This window comes from Gekko japonicus, unplaced genomic scaffold (genome assembly GCF_001447785.1).
Source record: "Gekko japonicus isolate JY-2015 unplaced genomic scaffold, Gekko_japonicus_V1.1 scaffold3052, whole genome shotgun sequence".
In the NCBI taxonomy this organism is placed as follows: Eukaryota; Metazoa; Chordata; class Lepidosauria; order Squamata; family Gekkonidae; genus Gekko; species Gekko japonicus.
In genome coordinates this window covers 56,006-72,247 of record NW_015167146.1, presented here as the reverse complement: position 1 = coordinate 72,247, position 16,242 = coordinate 56,006, and the positions used below count along the sequence as shown (strand labels likewise).

The 16,242-nt window shown below is 48.3% G+C and overlaps 1 protein-coding gene across 1 annotated transcript in view; it reads left to right on the top strand.

Moving 5' to 3' along the window:
• The window catches only part of MPP2 (membrane protein, palmitoylated 2), a 50,754-nt gene that overhangs the window by 19,011 nt on the left and 15,501 nt on the right, over positions 1-16,242 (top strand). Inside the window, exon 5 of the mRNA XM_015413076.1 lies at positions 14,294-14,425. Coding sequence (XP_015268562.1) covers positions 14,294-14,425 — 132 coding nt within the window. The remainder of the gene's footprint in view (positions 1-14,293; positions 14,426-16,242) is intronic.

Sequence of the window (16,242 nt, the reverse complement as noted above, 5' to 3'; positions counted from 1 at the left end):
CTTCTCCGCTCGCTTTTGTCCAGCTCCGACATCTTTTCTTTTTTGTTTACTTTTAGAAAGTTCTTAAAATGTGCTCCAGAGAGACAAAACTTTTTCCCGCTTTGTTTCAAATACATCAAAGGAAAACATCACTATCCGCTCAATTCATTCCCCCCCCCTCCTTTTCTTTTTCGCTTATACAGATGGAGGATTAACCTCTTCGCCTTTTTCGCTGGGAGGGGGGGGAAACAATTTTTAGTTCTCTTTCTCTGCATTTTGACAACTCACAGTTAAGCCGATCTTTTCTTTTCTTTTTCCATTTTTGCGGATGGTCGCTTTATCACTCGGTGACGTCTGGTGGCTCCGCTAAACCCCGTTCGGGGTCGCTCACGCAGCAAGGTCCAATGGGGCAGGGCATGGCGGGAGCCTCGTTCTCCGACCTCTCGGCCGAAAGAGCGACTCCCCCCTAGTGCGCCCTAAAGCGCCCCGGATCCGAGCTCCTCTCTTCTGAGGTGCTCGTTCGGGTCTCCGCTCGTGCGGATTCCCTCCTCCACCGCGGGCGGGCAAGACGCCCTCGGGAGCGACCCGAGGATGCGTCCACCATTCGCGGGAGCCAGACCGGAAGCCCAAGCTTCCTTTCCCATCCTGACCCATCACACACCCAACTCCTTGTAGTTCAAAAGTGAGTTAACACTCAGGTGCTTATAGCAAAGTGGCATGAGAATATAATAAGCAGATACCAACATGATTATGTCGGGTCTACAAATGTTCCCAAGACTAGGGGAGAATGCATTCCTGTCACAGACAACTTTAGATCTGGGTGCGCTGCAAACCAGCCTCGGTGAATTTGGTTTTGACCTCCTGCGGCAATCCCATGTTTTATGATTACAAGGCTCCACTGTCCTGGTCTTCCTGAAAAATCCCAATATCTTCCAGCCCTTCGGAGTACAGGACAGGAATTAGAAAAGATTGGCTGTCCCAAGAACAGCCCATCTGGGTTTCCCAAGAAGAGTGTTGTGTAGCTCAGCTATTAATCAGGAAATGCCTTATCTCCAATCACAGCCTACTGAACATGGTTTATTAAGGTTAAGACGGGTTGGCTAGAAAAAATTAGGCTAGCTAAGAAAATAGAAAAAAGAGTAAAGCTTCGAAATCAATGTGGGTTGGGAGGTGCGAGATTACCAGTTAGTCTGTGAGGATTGGTGGACAACAGGGGGAGGGAGGAGAAAGGAACATTCCATTGTGCCAGTGGACAATTTAGTCAGAATCCAACTCTCTCTTTCTGATGTGGTATCCTCTCAAGGATTCAGTTCTTTCCTTCTGGTCTAGGTCATATGCCTAGGGCTAGATCCCGTGGTGAAAGGCTAATTTATCTTTATGTTCCTGCTTTTACTCTTAAAATAATTCCCACTTTTTGGCTCTCCCATGAGATCTTAATGGAACATCCACACAAAGCTGCCTTCAGAGAGCCAGTTTGGTGTAGTGGTTAAGAGTGGCAGACTCTAATCTGGAGAATTGGGTTTGATTCCCCACTCCTACTTATATTTATACAGTCAGCTGGGTGACCTTGGGTCAGTCACAAGTTCTTTCAGAGCTGTTCTCTCAAGGGCAGTTCTCTCACTCAGCCCCACTTACCTCGCAGGGTGTCTGTTGGGGGGATAAGAAGGGAAGGAGATTGTAAGACGCTCTGAGATTCCAAGTGAAGGGCAGGGTATAAATCCAACTCTTCTTCTCCTCCTTCACCTTCCCCTCTTCCTTCCCCTCCTCCTCTTCCTCCCTTGGTCGGTCAGCATTGTCTACTCTCACCAGAGCAGTTCTCCAAAGTCTCAGGCAGAGGTGTTTCGAATCACCTAGTATCAGATCCTGTACACTTGAGATGCCAGGAATATATAAAGCAAAGGCTATAGCACTGAGCCATGCTCTCCCCACTCCCTTATTCATTTTACAGGTTTTGTTTTAGCTGCTTTCTGTCAAAATAAAGACACCCCCCTCCCAGTTATACCTCCCTGTTGGTGTGTTGAGTTCAGCTCTTGAATTGCAGGTGGGCAGGAGAGGGCTGGGCCCCCCCTGTCTTTCTGATGGCTCCCTGAACTACAGGTTTTTTAAAAAAAACCCAAAGAGGAACATGGTTTGGCCATGACTCAGTAAGGATCCATCCACCTTTTCATTTCAGTCACTGGAGCACCATTTGAGTGTTCAGAGAGGAAAGAGGCTAAGTTAATTTGGCCACTGATCTACCAGGTCCCATTCATGAATAATTACGGTTTGGAGGAGATGCTGAGTGTGGAGCCAGGCAGTGATTACTGTCCACATCTAATTCCTTAGTCATCATCTGCTACTGCATAGTCATCATCTACTGAAACTGAAGGCTGTCCTTTCTGAAGCTCAGCCTGGTAAAGAGGGCTTCATTCAGTACAGCCCTCGGAAAGCAGCAGAGAAAGATCTCTTGTTTCTCGAGATCCTTTAGCTGGGGATGTGAATAGGAGTCCTGCATGCCAGACACGCTCTCTACCACTGAGCCCTGTATTATCCATAACAATAAGAAGTAATAAATCACCACATGGGACTAAATGGAAGAGCTTGAAGGTCAGCAGGCTTTGGCCTTGCTGGACCTTCTCACTTTAGAAATTAAGCACCGCCGTCAGACTCAGATAGGGTCTTGGATAAATCGTGTTGCTAGAGCTTGTTCTCTGGGATTTTCCCCCCTGTTAGCCAGAAGCTAATCACCAACTGGTAAATTGTACCATACACTCACCCTGGCACAATGCCACTCCCCCCTAAGGTTGCCAACCTCCCACTATTACAATTGATTTCCAGATGACAGAAATCAATTCCCCTAGAGAAAGTGGCTGCTCTGGAGGGTGGACTCTAAGGACATTGTACCTTGCTGAGGTCTCTCCCCTCCCCAAACCTGGCCCTCCCCAGGCACCACTCCCCAAAAATCTCTAGGTATCACCCAACCCAGAGGTGGCAACCCTATTCTAACCCCATAGACTCTGTTCTCCAAAGCAGTCATTTTCTCCAGGGGGGGGGACTGATCTCCCTGTCCTGGAGACCACTTGTAATTCCAGATCTCCAGGCTCTACCTGGAGGTTGGCAAACCTAATTGTATGCCACCTCGAGGGCTCTATTTCAAGGGTGGGGGAAGAATGCTTCAGTTAAAATGTTTGCTTAAAAAAAAGAATTAAACAAATTAAGCCACATAAAGGAGAATCAATCCCCCGCAAGATGCATGAACTGCCTGGAACAACAGGATGATATGGGAGATGAGCAGAGCATGGGTGCATTTGCAGGAGTGCCCACTTGTGGGACGGTATTGATGTGGGTTCAGAATAGTGCCTCGCAAAGCTAGGAGCCTGCCGGTGGGGGGATCGAGAGAGCCAGAAAGCCCAGCGGATTGTGGAATGAAGTAACCGCAGTTCACTGCCTGCCACCCAGCTCCTTTCAAGAGGAGGAGGGGAAGGGAGGATGACGTCAGCTGCAGGAATGGAGCGGGGGGGGGCTTGTTTTCATGTGGATATAATCCTTCTCCTCTTGTGCCAGCAAAGAGGATTATTTCATACCAGTAAGCAATAAAAAGGGATGGTCGCTGAAGACAGGCTAGGAAAAGACACGGGGAGGGGAAATGTTTGTGTTCGTATCAGATGGCTACTTGGGAGGAGTTTGTGTTCCCCGGGAAATTCTGGGCCGAACTGGAAAGCCATTTTTTACCTTTTCAGGGTCAAGCTTCACATGGTGTGTCATTCCATGCCTCTGAAGCTAAACAGCTGGTCCTTTAAAAAAAAAAAAAGCTCCTTTGGGAGGAGGTGATCTGAAGCCGAAAAGGGGGGGTTAACCCTTTCTCTGCTCCCAAACGCCTCCTGCCCCTTTTCCCTTGGGTCCAAGTATGTAGTCTTCAGCATATAAACACATATGAAGCCCCAAGGAGAGGGATAGCTGCTTGATAGGGAAGGTGGGGAAAATATAGGTTCAAATTAACCTCTAGGTTCGGGCTTCTGCACAGTTCAGGTTTTGCTAGATGTATATATATATAAATTTAGATATTGCGAACCACTGCTTTTCTCCCTGGGTGTGATGCCCAGTACATTCCATGGCCATTCCCCCCTCGTCTGTCTTATCCTTACAATAATCACCCTGTAAGGAAAGTTGGGTGTGTGTGTGAAAGGTTGCATAGCAAGCTTTCTTGACAGAGTGGGGATTTAAACCTCAGTCTCTCAGGTACTAATGTTAGTTGTAGGGTTTCTAGGTCTGGGCTGGCAAGCGGCAAGAGACAGGAAGGAGGTCTTTGGCAATGGTACAACATTGTGGAAGTGACATCATGGCTCTCTAGGAACCACTGGCAACTCTGTGGTAAAACTCAAAATTGTTTGGCAATTCCTAGAGGGGGACTGATGTCACTTCTGGGTTTTCCCTGGAAGTGACATCACACCATTGGTCTGATGGCCATCTTAATTTTTTTCCCTCTCCTGTCACCACTCTAAGTGCCAGTGGAAAACAAATCAGGGAGTATGAAATGCTTCTAGGTTTGAACTAAATCTGGGTTGCCAAATCTGGGTTAGGAACTTCTTGGAGATTTGGAGATGTAATCTGAGGAAGGTGAAGTTTGGAGGCAGGATTGCCTGGTCCTACCTGGCTGCCGGTGGGGGGATCCAGGCTCTGCTCCGGGATCTTGCATGCATGCCACGATGATATCACCCAGGAGTGATGCTCTAGTTTTGGGGCAAAACTCTATGGTTTTTTGCCTTCAAAACCATAGAGTTTGCCCAAAAACTAGAGCATCACTCCCCCGACATCCCCAGTGCTATGACATCACTTCCAGGTAATGTCATCATGTCTGGAACATCACCCAATGATGTCCCTCTTTGGGGGTGGGGTTTCTCCCACTTGCCAACTGGCCGGCAGTGGATTGAAGCCCCCAAAAGCAGGGGAATCCCTGCTGGGAACTGGGAACTGAGAACCCTATTTGGAGGAGAGAGCTCAGCAGGGTATAATGCCATGGAGTCCACTCTTCAAAGCAGGCATCACATCCAGGGAACCTGATCTCTGTAGTCTGGAGATCAGTTGCAATTCCAGGAGATCTCTAGGCCACCCCTAGAAGTTGGCAACCCTACTGGCACCTTTGCTGAAATTAAACACTGGTTTGCAGGACTGGGAATTTTAGGAGGTTGTGAACCAAGGCTGTCTCCACTTTCCTTCTAAACAGGCACTCAGCCTTGTGGCACCTTTAAGGCCAGCAAACGTTTATTCAAGGTATGAGCTTTCGTGTACAGGCCCACTTCCTCAGATACATTCAAATGGAAGTCAACAGTCCATATATATATAAGGCAGATGCCTTTACATAAGTGAATAGCAAATTAGCATACAACTTAATGAAGATGTTTTGACATATGCAAAGATTAAACAGCAATGTAAGTTTATATGGTCACAATATGTTTGGATTTAATTACCTGGGGGGGGGGAGCAGAGCAATAAATATGCCAGAGTAGGAGACTGGTGTGTAAAAGTATCCTTCTCAGTTGTTAAGAGCAGGGCTATTTTTGGGCAGGAACGCACAGGAACGGAGTTCCGGCTGGCTCCTGAGTTGGCCATGCCCAGCAGGAACTCATTAGCATAATAGGCCACACCCAACAGCAGGAACTCATTAGGATTGGCTACATTAGAGGTGTGTGGCCTAACATGCAAAGGAGTTCCTGCTACAAAAAAAGGCCCTGGGTTTTGACAACAAACAAGGTAAACAGAATAAGGAGCAAAAGGTGGGTGTGGCTGGATGACCACACTTCTGGTAACATGGGGTTGTGGCCTAATATGCTAATGAGCTGTGCTGTCAGGGGTGTGGCCTAATATGCTAATGAGTTCCTGCTGTTGGGTGTGGCCTATTATGCTAATGAGTTCCTGCTGGGCTTTTTCTACAAAAAAACCCCCTGGTTAAGAGTAATTGAGACCCTGTTGTTACACTCCATCCATCTCCTGGACTCAAAATTTGTTCTGCTTCAGACCAACACGGCTGCCCTCGTGGCCCGAAGCCTGTGCATTTTTAAACTAATGTCCTTCCTCATTTCTTCTCTGCTCATGCTTCGATGAAGGGAAGGGGGGGGGGAGCAGAACAGTTTGGACAGGCAGGCTTAGACATGACCTGTTTCCCAGGAGACGTCAGCAGTCCCTGCAGATGGATGCAAACAAAAAGAGTCTGTGATGGGAAGGAGAGAGAGGAGCGCTGTTCTCTCACCACCTTCCACCGCTAGGATTCATTGTTTCGGGGAAGAGATGTCTGCGGAAGGGATCCTGTACCAGACAGCCATGCTTCTGTATCAGCAGCTTAGTGTGGGGGCTGGAGATCTCCTCCTGTTACAGCTGATCTCCAAGCAATAAAGACTGGTCCCCCTGGAGAAAACAGCAACGTTGGAGGGTGGAGGATGGAGTTTATGGCATTGTACCCTGCTGAAGCCCCTCCTCTCCCCAAACCCTGCCCTCCTCAGGCTCCACCCCCAAAATCTCCAGATGTTTCCCAACCCAAAGCTGGCAACCCTCGAATGCAGCAGTCCTCCATTCATATCTCACCTCTGCTGTGAGCTAGGGAGGTGGAGGGGTTAGAATGCCGGACTAGGGGGATCTCGGAGGCCCCTGGGTTTAAATCCCCCCATTGTCCTGTAGCGGGCTGGATGACCCTGCACCATGTAGCACCGCCTCAGCCAAGCCTATCTCACAAGGTTGTTGTAGCTGTGAGGATGCAATCAGGGTGGGAGAACCATGAACACTGCCCTGGGCTCCTGGAGGGAAGGGGTGGGGTTGCCAACTCTGGATAAGAAAATTCCTGGAGGTTTGGAGGTGAAGCTTGGAGAAGGCACGGTTTGGGGAGGGGATATAGTTTACTCTCTAAAGGAGCCGTTTACTCTGGGAGGACTGATCTCTGTAGCATGGCAATCAGGTGGAATCCCGGGGAACTCAAGGCCCCACCTGGAGGTTGGCAACCCTAGGAAGAGGAATTAAAATACTCCAGATGCATAGATAGAACCTACTAGTCAGCAAGTCACTATTTCTCAGATTCTGTCTCTCCCCCATTCCCACGTGCAATACAGGGATAACATTACCAACCGACTTTGCTGGGTTGTTGCAAGGAATAAAACCAGGGGTTTCTGACACACTTCCTGTAAGGTCAGGGGGTGTGGCATATGCAAATAAGTTATGCTAATGAGTTGTGCTAATGAGTTCCTGCACCTCTTTTTCTACAAAATGACCCCTGATAAAATAATGTAATGTGCAAAGTAATTTGAGAATCGAAGGTACTAAATGTTCTTGCTGCCATCTCCGGCTTCCTCCGTTGGTGTTTAATTGTGTTTTCCTAAGAAAAGTTACACCTTTCTAAATCTACTGAAGTCAATAGGCTTAGAAGGGGGTAACTCTGTTTAGGATTATACTGTAATAGCTGGATTTCTCATGTGATTCTGTAGGGGATTTAAAAAAAATATTTTGGTGGAAGCTTTCTTCAGAAAGTAGTGCCAGAGTTCACTCTTGTCTGGAAGCTGAGGGATGCCAATTTGTCTTTTTTTACCAAGCTCTGCCCTTGCCTCTTTAAATAGCAGTTTGATCTGCTGTCATAGAAAGCTGATAAAGATGCTATATTTAATAACAGCTGTATGTGTTGAAGCCAGCAATTTTTTGTGGCAGGAAAATAGGCATTGTCTGCTGCAGGCCAAGCAGCTGTTAAAGACATAGGAACCAGACAGGCCATTTTTTGCTAGTCAGTTCAGTTGGCAACAGCAACCAAAGCAGCCATCTTTGGGCTATGGCTGCTAATTAGTAAGGCGAAGGCACTCTGCACACTTCTTACTATCGCATCTCATGTTCCCAGGAGTATTGGAAACAGATTCCATAGCTGTGCTCATGCTCAGAGTGAGCTGTGGTCGAATGCAGTGAGCAATATGGGGAAACTTCAGCTGATGCCTGGATCCCCAGGCTAGCACATGGAATCAGCAAAAGCTTTGACATTTAAGAATTTGCATTCCAAATCTGGTGGCAGATGTTGGCCGATTAGTTGATTAATTTTGCAGCACAGAAGATAATAACCCAGTGTTTCCTTTCTTTGAGGCTGTTCTCTTTCTGATATTTTCCTCTATTTTTTTTAAAGACATGCTTTTGTTTTAACAGGGGGCAGGTCGGTCCTGCTGGGCTGCCACCCTGAATGGATGCTGGTGTCTGGGGTTGAGCTAAGCCAACCTTTGTCCGGGTTGCCATTTGCCTGCAGGAACAGACCCCTGCCCCTTTAAGAGAGGCTTTGCAGCGTGTTGTTTACGACCTGTGCAAAACTTTGCCCATTTCCAGGCATTAAGCCTTTCAAGAGACCTGACGTTTGTACCATTGTTAACTATTGAGGGCGGGAAAACACATTTTCATTTGACACAATTGTGGGGGAGCGAGGAAGAATAAATTGCCTGTTTTTCCATATTTATCCACAGACAGGTGAAAGCCCGGCTTTCTTTGCTTGTGTGTGTGAGTTCTTACTTTGGAGGCGATGGGGGAAGGGGGTGGAGTTTGGTGGGGGTGACCTGGGACAATCAGAAGGGGAGGGGTGAAGTCTTCGAGAGGGGAGAAAGTAGAAGACCAGGGACCTTGATGCGAGTGAGCGTCACTGAGCAAATCCATGTGTTAGTACCACTGGAATAAATTTAATTGGTGGGGGGGACTAGACATTTTTTTTTGCCAGTCCTGTTGTCCACCCTGTGCTGTGGTGGCTGCCAGCTTTGCAGGGGACCTGACTGTAATGATGGCCATTGGCTTGTGCATGACCTCCAGAGGGCAAATACCTATATGGTATATCCAGGGGTCATTTCCTGCAGGAGCAGACAGGAGCAGAGCTCCGGCAGTAAAGAGCCCAGGGGGCGGGCGCATGCAACAAGCCCCACCCCCTGCTCCCAGCAGCCCTCAGTCAAAGCAAGTAGCAGCCAGGTAAGTTGCAGAGCTCCCCCGGTCCAAAACAGTCCAGTGGCACCTTTAAGACCAAGTTTTATTCAGGTACAAGCTCTCCCTCCTCTGCACCACCACCCCGATAGCTAGCAATCCAAAACAGTCCAGTGGAGCCTGAGCGGTGGGTGTTGCCTTCTGACACACTTCTGGTGATGTCAGGGGGTGGGGCATATGCAAATAATGAGTTATGCTAATGAGCTCCTGCACCTCTTTTTCTACGAAATGACCCCTGGGTATATCAGACTATGCCCCTCATCCCTTGCTGGTAGGGTTTCCAGCTCTGGGTTAAGAAATACCTGGATATTTGGGGGGTGAAGCCCGAGAAGGGTGGGGGCTTGGGGAAGGGAGGAACCTCAGGAGGGTATAATGCCAAAGAGTCCACCCTCCTAAAGCAGCCATTTTCTCCAGGGGGACTGATCTCTATTGCCTGGAGATCAGCTGTAATAGTGGGAGATCTCCAGGCCCTACCTGGAGATTGGCAACCCGAATTGCTGGCCACATCTCCGCTGAGTGGTCCATGCAAGGCTGCCGGCATCATGGATGCAACTCAGGTCAGCTTGCTGCTGGGCACTTGTATCTGATTTTTCTCTCGTTAGAAAAGCAGGGGGGAAAGAGGTATTAAATCATACCTTGTATAGATACTTTATCACACCATCGCAATGCATGCTGTGTACGATACATAGCAATATTTATTTTTACTGATCACTCACTTCATTTATACCCTGCCTTTCTCCTCTAAGGGAACCCAGAGCAGCTTATATTGTTCTCTCCTCCTCCATGTTATCTTTACAACCACCCTGGGAGGTCAGTTAAGCTAAGAAGGTGTGATTGACTCCAGGTCACCCAGCGAGGTTCTGTGACAGAGTCAAACCCGGGTCTCCCACATCCTGGTCTTAACACTTTAGTCCAGAGGTGTCAAACTCATTTGTTACAAGAGCTGGATCTGACATAAATGTTGCTTTGTTGGGCTGGGCCATGTGTTCCATAAAACGTAATGACAGGTACTGGAGATAGAAACTGTATAAAGGACAGCAGCTGGTAAGCTCTGAGTTGCTCTATCCTCACTGCAAGGCCCCATGGGCTGGGAAGGGGGTGCAGAGGAAAACCCGCATGGGCGGACTGGAGAGCCAGCAATGCAGTACTGGGCAGACGCTCCCACGCTGCTTGCCTGCTGCAGATGAGGTTGTTCTGCCACGTGAAGCCAAATAGGGAGTGCCCCTCCCCCCTCCCCCCCCCCCGAGCAGTCTCCCTTGCACTAGTTGCTCGCAGGCCACATAAGAGCCCTGGATGGGCCAGTTCCAACCCCTGGGCCATATGTTTGACATTCCTGTGATCCCTACATCACACTTGGCTTTCTTGCTCTTGCTTTATCTACTGTCTTTAAATCTGATGTATGCTTTTAATCCGTATCAAGGTAAAACACCCCCACACACCCTTTTGTAACTTCTTCAGGGAATTGTATTGCCCCAACACTCAATAAAAGGCAACCGACGTTGTACAAAAATAACCTGCAAGCTTTATCTTTTTAGATTTTTGTTCTGCTCTGACAAAGTTATCTGATTCATTAGCCTGACAGGCTAGGTCCTGCGTAGCCAGCACTCTACTTTCGGCAAAGATTGCTGTTTCCAACTCGGGGCTGAAAGCTTTCTAGCCTCTACAGTTATCTGTCTTGAGAGATAACACTGCACTTTTGATACCCTTTCTATAGTATAACCTATCAGATAGAATAACAGTCAAGCACAGCTTTAACGTTGCAGTCCACCCCTACTGTGTCACCAGGGCTGGCACAAGGATTTTTCCACTCCCTCCCACACTCACCATGGGTAAGCGGCTACCCCCCTCCACTGCACCAAAGGGAAGCCACCCCCACTCATATTGTCCTTGTGCCAGGGCCGTGGCTTGCCATGGCCTTCCCCACAGGAGCCTATGGGGAGGCAAAGAAAGAACCTGGAAAAGGGCTCCGGCCTGCCCATGGCCCCACCTTCCCAACAAGGGGGAGGGAAGAAGGAAGAAGGTCCATTCCTGCCCCTCCTGATGGAGAGAGGGAGGGAGGAATGGAGCAGGACCACCCTGGGCTGCCCACGGGAGTCAGAGGTACTGCATGGGGTGACTGCTTGCTGCAGCAGACCTCGGCACCACCAGCAGGTTTTGATGCCCCTCTGGCTCGGGCTCCCTAGGCAATCACCTAGGTCTGTTTAATGGACAGAGCAAGAGGTGGTGGCAGCTACAAGCATGGAATTGGATAAACATATGGTGCAGAGGTCCATCATTGGCTATTAGCCACAAGGTATAGATAGGAACTCTCAGGCTGGGGCAAGTAATGCACTGTATTCTTGGTGCTTGGGGGGGGGGCAGCAGTGGGAGGTCTTCTAGAGTCCTGGCCTCTCTCAGGCTGGGGCAAGTAAGGCACTGTATTCTTGGTGCCTGGGGGGGGGGGGCAACAGTGGGAGGTCTTCTAGTGTCCTGGCCCCACTGATGGACCTCCTGATGGCACCTGGCATTTTTGGCCACTGCGTGACAGAGTGTTGGGCTGGATGGGCCATTGGCCTGATCCAACATTGGCTTCTCTTATGTTCTTATGTGCCTGACAATGAGGAGATGTTTTGTTTTGTTTTGTCTTGGTGGTGGTTTGTGTGTGTGTGTGTTTGTGTGTAGTTTGTAAGTTTGTTCAGCCTCAGGTGCATCTAAACTAGCCATTGGCAGAATCTGCATTTGTCTTTCCCACCAGTGTCCCAGCCTTTTGACTCCATCTTCAAAAAAGCTGTCTACATTTGGTGTCGTTTTCACACCTCAACAGTGCTAGCATACTTTTGTAGGTCCACATATGTTTATCGTCCTTTCGGGGCAGGTCCACTGTCATTTCACCTCCACACGGCTTTAAAAGAATCTTCTCCAAACAACATTCAAACAGCAGCATGAAAATGATTTAAAAATTCAAATGCAGATTCGGCCATTGTCTCAGGTATTACCACCACTGCCTTTGCTCCTTTTTCTCTTGAGAATCAAGATGACGTTCAGTGGAAACTTTTGCATTGTTTCCCGTCTTTTCACATTTTTTTTAAAAAACAGAAATCTTCCCAGAGCATGGTCCTCCCAATTGTTAACTTAACTGTGTCACTCGAGAAATCTCACTTGGGGCAGAGGAGTCGTCAGTAATGTTGATGATTGTAGACTCATAGAATCACAGGGTTGGAAGGGGCCAGACAGGCCATCTAGTCCAACCCCCTGCTCAATGCAGGATCAGCCTAGAGCATCGCTGACAAGTGTCTGTCCAGCCGCTGGTTAATGTACTAAATGTATGTGCTACAGACCCCTCCTCATTAGCGGGTTTGTGCCTGTGATTATTTTGTGATCTGGTCACGTGATGCGGACTCCGGCCTGTGTTTATAAACTCCCAGTTTGCCACCATCATAATCATACCGTTCAATTTTCCTGGAAACGTGTTAGCGTTAATATCGGGAGGCAGCAGATCGATTGCCTCTCAGTGTTCACAGATTTTGCCATTTGTGCTGATCTCACAAATAAATCCCCTACAAATGGCAAGGGGCTACTCTAACCCCTCTTCTCCCACCTTGTCCTCTTCCACCAGGATTATTCAAGCAAAAGAATCCATTTCCTTTCTATTCTCCCCTCCCCTAAGATCTGTGGAGTCCAAGAGCTCAGAAGCATCTTCCTGTTCTCTACCACCCCTATTGCTGCTCTGGCAAACCAAATGGTCGTCCCAGGTCAGCAGCATGAAATTAACCAACTTGTCAGTTTCACGGTGCTTCCTGGACTCTGCCCCTGGCATGACTTTCTCCAAAACTTCCACTGTTTCACTGAGGAGGGGAAAAGCTCCACTAGTTTCACCACTGCTTTGTGGAGAGGGAAAAGATCATAACCCAGGCAGGTACCCCAGGGAGCCTTCTCTTCCGGAGGTCTGTCTTCCCTTTTACAGGGAGTCTAGGAAACGTGCTGTTTCCCACTGAACAAGACTAATATTTGTATGTGTTATTAGGGTCTTTTTAAAAAAATTGTTGTAGTGTTGCCTGGATACGTTCCCATTGTGGTGTCTGACATGCCAGTTTACTTGCCTTTAATTAACTAATTGGCTAAAAGGTAGTTGCTGGATCAACTATAATGTCTTTTTAATTGAATGACAGCCGTAAGCCTGAATGCTTTGAACAGAAAAGCACTTTCCCAGTTTCAAAGCCGAAAGCAAATGTTGAGGGGAAGCAGAGGACCAGGCCCTTTCAATAGGTGGAGCCATCCCATTGCTGCCTCCCTATGAACCCCCCCCCCCTTTAAACCATCATATCCTCAAGTTTACCATATGTGGTGTCAGGGCAACAATATATAGAGACCCAGTGTGGTGTAGTGGCTAAGAGTATTGGACTCATATCTAGGAGAACCAGGTTCGAATCCTTGCTCATGCCATGGAAGCTCGCTGGGTGACTCTGGGCCAGCCACCCACTCTCAGCCTGATCTACCTCCCAGGGTTGTTGTGAGGAAAAAATGGAGCAGACGAGAATGGTGAAAAACACCTTGGGAAGAAAGGCAAGATATAAATAAATAAATGGATTCTAGAAGAGTGGCCATACTGAATCAGACCAGTGGTCCGTCTAATCTGGAGTCACCTTTCTAACATGGCCAGGAAATGTGACAGGAAATCCCATGAGCAGTGCCTGCTAGCAACAGCCTCTGACTTATGATGGTTCTCCAGCACTTGTCAAGTCAGAGGTATTTAGCCTCTCAACCCAGAGGCCCCATTCAGCTATCATTGATAGGAGCGGCAGCATAAAACACCCTTTTAAAGCCTAAGCCAGTGGACATCTTCACATCTCTTGGCAGTGAGTTCCACTAGTCAACTATTTGTTATGTAGAAGAAGAAGAGTTGCTTCTATACCATGCTTTTCTCTGCCCTAAGGAGTTGCAAAGAGGTTTGCAATCGCCTTTCCTTCCTCTCCCCACAACAGCCACCTTGTGAGGTAGATGGGTTTGAGAGAGTTTGGAGAGAATGGTGACTGGCCCAGGGTCACCCAGCAGCTGCATGTGGAGGAGCGGGGAATCAAACCCGGTTCTCCAGATTAGAGTCTGCCACCCTTAACCACTACCCCATGCTGGCTTCACTTCCTGTATCTGTATTTAGTCTACTGCCAACCAGTCTTATAGGGTGACTCCTTTTTGTATTATGGGGAAGTCATTGCAAGTTTCAATCTTTCCTGGTTAGCAACCCCTTGCATAGCTCATAAGACCATAAGAAGACCCCTGCTGGATCAGACCAGTGGTCTATCTAGTCCAGCATCCTGTCTCCTACGGTGGCCAGCCAGGTCCTCTCCCTCCAAATCTTCCCATGCTGCTTCTCTTCCCTTAGGTCTTTGTGAAAGCCCACTTTGACTATGACCCGGCCACCGACAACCTCATCCCATGCAAAGAGGCTGGACTGAAGTTCATCGCTGGAGACCTTCTTCAGATCGTCAATCAGGATGACCCCAACTGGTGGCAGGTATGGCCCTTCGGGGGCTTTGTGCTGAAGAACTGAGCCATAAGCAGGGTTGGGATCAGGCCTCAGTTATAGGCGAGCTTCAGGGAAACCCTCTGAGACAGCCCATGAATATGTCCACATGGCAGGCAATCGTGATCAGGGAGCTAAGCCAGAGGACTTGCCTGGAAGAGTCTGTTGAAGATGGGAGGGATGAATCAAGGTTCACAGTACTGTGGCTCAGTGGAAGGGCATCTGCTTGGCATGCAGAAGGTTCCAGGTTCAATCCCCAGCATCTCCAGTTGAAAGGATCAGGTAGGAGGTGATGTGAAGTGCCCCAGCCTGAGATGCTGGAGAGCTGCGGCCACTCTGAGTAGACAGTATTGACCTTCACAGACCAAGAGTCTGATTCAGTATAAGGCAGCTTTATTTTATTGATTCAATTGTATTCAAGTGCTTCAAGTGTGTTCAAGTGTAATTGTAAGGAGGAGCTTGAGGGAGCATGGGCCCCTTGGCAAACTACTGCCCATGCTGTTAACCAGCATCAGGGGACAACATTGCTGGGTCCATGACGAAGCTGCCGCCGTGCGATGAAGCTAGCGCCGTCGCCACCAGTTTGTGCCAGCTGCATCCTTTGTTTATCTGCGCCAGAGGCAGGGGAAGTAGTGTTGGCAGTGATACAGTGAGGCAGTGTGACTCCAAAGGAGAGCTTTTTGTTTAGAAGCAATAGACGTTGCATTGTGCCCGTTTGTAGGATGCTGCCCCTTTAAGGATCAAGCTGCAGAGGACAGAGGGGATGCTGGGAAAGAGAAGAGGAAAAACAGATTCTGTTTCAATTAAGTCGCTTGTCTGCCGTGATTGGAAGCCTGTTCTGGCCTTTCCACGGCTAAGTAGCGTGTTCTTGACAAATACATGATGGATTTTTTGCTCGGTCACTCTCTGGTCTGTAGTGCTACAGCAGTAAAGTGAAATTGTCAACTGTCCAGAGCTCACTGGAAGAAATTTAAAGGGAACCAGTGTGATATCTCACCTACGTTTAAATGAGAGCACGGCTGGAGCCATTGATGTAGGGGAGAGGAGGTTTCAATATTTTGATAAATTCCGTACTCCCCCCAAGTGATAATTCAAATAGTATCCAAAATTGAGATCACTGTATGTTCATCTTGTGAGCAAATGGGGTATGCAGGCAGGTGAGAAAACTGTGAGAAGGGAAAGATTTACGGTGACACCTTGGAGACAAAAAAATTTTTCTTCTGTTGTAAGCTTTATCAGGTAAAGGGGTTGACCAGAACCATCTAGATTGGTGGTCTTCAGCCATTGCAGTCCTGGGACTAACTGGGTTACTAGCATATAGTCCCAGGACTAACTGGGTTACAAGAAAGGGGACAGATATGTTAAGTTAGGGTGACGTGCATCATAAGACACAGCTTGTGCTGGCTTTCTGGATTTCAGCTTTGTTAGGAATTTGTGAGGGAATGAATGATTACGGTAAAGACCAGCTCGAAAGTATGTAAGAATTTCAGTATAAAGGAAAACCTTTATTAAAAAAAAACAAAGTTGTGGATTTGTATGGAGAAAGCCTCTCATTCATGGCCCCAGGTTTCTGCCCCCGAAGCTCACATAAACCCCAAACACCAGTTTGGTGTAGTGGTCAAGTGCGCGGACTCTAATCTGGGAGAACCGGGTTTGATTCCCCACTCCTCCACTTGCACCTGCTGATGTGACCTTGGGTCAGTCACAAGCTCTGGCACAGCTGTCCTTGAAAAAGAGCAGTTTGTGTCAGAGTTCTCTCAGCCCCACCCACCTCACAGGGTGTCTGTTGTGGGGAGGGGAAGGGAAAG